This window comes from Pelophylax lessonae, assembly GCF_965119305.1.
Source record: "Pelophylax lessonae genome assembly, chromosome: 6".
Classification (NCBI taxonomy): domain Eukaryota; kingdom Metazoa; phylum Chordata; class Amphibia; order Anura; family Ranidae; genus Pelophylax; species Pelophylax lessonae.
This window is the reverse complement of record NC_138773.1, coordinates 2318909-2323267: the sequence shown is the minus strand read 5'-3', so window position 1 is coordinate 2323267 and position 4359 is coordinate 2318909. Positions and strand designations below refer to the sequence as shown.

General features: G+C 50.8%; 1 protein-coding gene across 1 annotated transcript; it reads right to left on the bottom strand.

Moving 5' to 3' along the window:
- Window positions 1-245: 245 nt before the first annotated feature.
- On the bottom strand, window positions 246-935 carry LOC309559106 (claudin-4-like). Its single transcript, XM_082262245.1, has one exon. It carries the CDS (start codon window positions 915-917, stop codon window positions 273-275), a length of 645 nt encoding a protein of 214 aa, XP_082118371.1. The 5' UTR covers window positions 918-935; the 3' UTR covers window positions 246-272.
- Window positions 936-4359: the final 3424 nt, after the last annotated feature.

Sequence of the window (4359 nt, the reverse complement as noted above, 5' to 3'; positions counted from 1 at the left end):
GACCCCGACCCCAGTCATTCATCCATCTTCAGGACCCCCACCCCAGTCATTCATCCATCTTCAGGACCCCCACCCCAGTCATCCATCCATCTTCAGGACCCCCACCCCAGTCACTCATCCATCTTCAGGTGACAGACATGTTAGGCCACACAGCTCACTTCTACAAAAGATTAAATTTTATTAAACATTAAACTTGTATAAAATCCAGCACAAGCCCCCCCACCCCCCTTCCCAGAGTGTCTTCATGCCATAACAGGGCACCCCATTAGTCCTCACACGTAGTTCTTGGTGGTGTACTCGCTGCGAGCCCCGGAGGTGGCAGCAGTATAGCGGGCAGTGTATGGGGCATCTTCTTTCTTGGGGCAGGAGCAGCACAGAAGCCCCCCACCCAGCAGCATCAGAGCAGAGGAAGCCCAGCCAATGTATAGAGAAGCCCCCAACTCCCTCTTCTGGGCTTCCGTCACCAGCGGGTTGTAGAAGTCACGGATGATGGTGTTGGCCGACCAGCAGACAGGAATGAGCATTAGGACCCCGGCCACCACAAAGATCACACCGGACACCACACTGACCCTCGCCTTGGTGTTCTCATTTTCCACACAGTTGGTACATTTGGCCCCCACAATGCCAATGAGGAGGCCCAGGATGGCTACAAGGACACAGATAACAGTGAGGGCTCGGGCAGCCTGAAGATCTTGGGGCAGCGCCAACATGGAATCGTAGACCTTGCATTGCATCTGGCCGGTGCTTTGAACGATGCAATTCATCCACAGTCCTTCCCAGATGATCTGCGCCACCACAATGTTGTTCCCAATGAAAGCGGTCACCTTCCACATTGGCAGAGCACAGGTAATGATGGATCCCACCCAGCCAATCAAGGCCATGATCATCCCAAGAAGCTGAAGACCAGTAGAAGCCATGTTTGACTGAAATCTGCAAGAGAGGAAGCATAGAGGTTACAGAACTACATTCCAGCAAGTCCAACAGTTCTTAAGTAGGTCACGTTTTTCAGGACTGATGGACACTACCGCCATCTTTTAGTCTAGGCCTCCCGTTTTTTGCCTTCGACAGCAACTAAATTGGTTTAGTCAGGCCACACAATAAACCCCATGAGTTGGGTCACCAAACCCCCCCCAAAGACTACGATTTCCTTAACGGTCTAGAATTGGATGCCCATTGTCTTTAGGTGCTCTGCAGGGCTTTTTTTTCCTAGAGAATAGGTGCTTACAAGTTACTTTAGGTCTCTGCCCCCCTACCCACCTCCAAGCACCAACCCTTGGTCCCACCTCTGAGCACTAATCCTTGGTCCCACCCCCTACCCACCTCCAAGCACCAACCCTTGGTCCCACCTCTGAGCACTGACCCTTGGTCCCACCCCCTACCCACCTCCGAGCACTAACCCTTGGTTCCACCCCCTACTCAGCTTCCAGTACAGCCCCTTGTAGAGAATATAGAGCCAAGTATAATTTTGTATTGGAATGTATGGAATTTGGGTATGATAAGAAAATTAAATAGATTGCCCCCGCCAGCAGCAATAGACCCCCCCAGCAGCAGCAAAAGATCTCACAGCAGCCAGCATCAATATACTCTAGCAGACAGCAACAGTAGACCCCTCCCTAAACAGTAGATCCCTTCCAGCAACTATTAACCTCCAGTATCAAAAGATCCTCCACCAGCAACAATAGATCCCCAGCAGCCTGCATCAATAGACCTTCCAGCACCCCCTGGAGGTGCTGGAACTGTTCCCCCTGAAAAAAGCTCTGGTGCTCGGTCAGGATTCTTAGTTGGCCAACTATAGCTCCTCTGGACCCAGTACAAGACTTGGCCAGTTAGGAGACTTTGCTTCAGCCCTGCAAGCTACAAGGCACCAAAGTAAGGCCTCTCCATTAACCAAGGTTTGATGGTCTTCAGATAGAAGACAGCTATAGGCCATTCAGCTGAGGTATGGGGCTCAACCACTGCAGTCCCAACCACCCATTCCTGATGGTGCAACCCTTGTAGATCCCAACGCTCATAAATCAGATAGAGAGTTCACACCTGGATGTTCACCAACTAAACCTTCCCATCTGCAATAATGCCAAGAGGAATCTCAGCCTTCAACTTGCATCTAACCCCAAAAAATGGAATATTGCAGATAACCATCCTTTTTAATGGTATCAATTTGTAGCCCCCCCCCCCCCTCCTTTAATCAATCCCTGCCATGGGGGGGGGGCAGCAAAAAACACCTCCACCGCATCCATGAGGGAGCTACAGTAGGTTACCAACCAGGGTGGACTCTTCACCTCCCATTACATGAGGGGTGCAGGGATTAGTAGTACAGAAGATAAAGATTGGGTCATGTGTTGGGACACCGCATCTCTGGTACTTCCTGAAGAGTTCTCAGCCCAAAATCCAATGAAACCAAAACCCCCCATCTAAGGACTGATATACTGCAATATCTCCAGGGGAAAAAAAGAAAGTCTTCACATGGGGCAGCCATATTGGATCAGGTTATGGGGCAGCCATATTGGATCAGGTTATCGGACAATTACATCTCACCCAAACCATTTGTTTTTCCCTGAAGCTCCAGCGGTTCAGCTAAGGTGCAGGTTGCATTATAATATGAAACCTCAGCCAGGTTACCATAGTCCAGCCTTAACAAGATTGGGTCAGATCTTTGGCAACATCAGTAGTCAGTAATCAGATTGTACAATTACCAACACAACAATCAAACAAGGCAAACAATAAAATCTCCAGCATGGACACCACCATACACAGGCAGACAATTGGTAACCCTGAGCCCCACTTACCATCCCCCACCACCATTGTATTCAGTTTAGGACTGGTTCTCTCTTTGTAGGTAAAGAGGTGGGGGTGGGAGGTTTGACAATGAACTGAGATTCCTCCACACAAAAGAATGAAGTTTATGGAGGAAGCTGGGAATTCCCTCCACCCAGAAACCCCCCACTGAGAACTGGAGGATGCAGCAGGTGGAAGGAGACTACACATTTATCCTGTATACAAAGACCAGGGTAACCCCCCCATTCACATGCTATAGACCCAAACACTATGCAGAGACCTAAAAATGCCCAGAACCCTTCCCCCACCACATTCCTATAGATGACCCACAGCAAACCGAACTCTCCCCCACCCCAGTTCACCTGCTATAGGCCAAACAAAGAACCCCAACACTTACAGCCTCCTATAGACCTCCACGCCATACAGAGCCCCCCAATACTACACAAGAGACCCTGAACCATTCTAATGTGAAGGACCCCTACCATACAGAACCCCTCAACCTAGTGTGCAGGTAGAGAACCCCCCCCCCCCCCCATTAACCACAACATAATAGACAGCTCTATACCACAAAGGCACAACACCCCAACTATACAGAGCATCACCCCAAATTTACACCATGCATGGACTACATAGGAGCCAGGTGGAGGGAACCCTCCTTCCCTATAGGGACACAGGACCCCCAGCCCTCCAATAAGGTGGAGGGAACCTGCTTGGAGTCTATAGGATGTACAGCTTGGAGAGCTGGGGGGGGGGGGGGGTACTGCACCCCTGTAGTGAGGGGGGGGGGCATCACAAGGGTACACATCTCCCAAGACACAATCTTCACCCCATCTCTATCTCTAAGATATAGGGCCCCTTCCATACTGCACAGTGAGAGGAACCCCACACCATCACAAAAGTACTCACCCCCAAATCACAACCTAAAGACCCCACACATCCCCCCTCCTTTATCCCATCCTCCAGACAATACAGGAGTCTCCCAACACAAGGATATAGTAAACCCCCCCCCCCCCCATATCACATCCTGGGGGGGGGGGGGGAAACACCTCCATACCACACACACACACACACACACTGAGCAATTAGGAGGGACCCCACACTATGCAGGGGGGACATCATAATAAAATGCATTTCCCTCCATACATTGGAATAGCAGGGAGAAAACCAAAGAGCCTAGGAAGTGAGGGAGCGCCTATACATACAGGGGCCCAACCAATACCCCCAGGAGCCAATGGTCAGACAACCCCCCCAAAGACCCATCCCAGCCAGTCCCCTGAACCCACAAATCTCCCTCCACCATCACAAACCCAGCCAGCTCTACTTACCTGCTGCAGTGCAGAGAGGAATGCTGATTACCTGCCCCCCTCCCTGAGTTATATACCCCCCTGATGACATCACAGGGAGAGAGGAATCAGGTGGAGGAGGAACAATGAGGGAAGTGTCCTCACCTGGGAGGGAAGTTTCACTGAAACCCCTTCATCATCATCCTCACCAGGGGGGAGGGGAGGAGGTCTGGAGTGTCAGCTCCTGGGACCAAAATACTTAACCCTCATCACAATGCAAAGTGAAACTCACAACATAAAC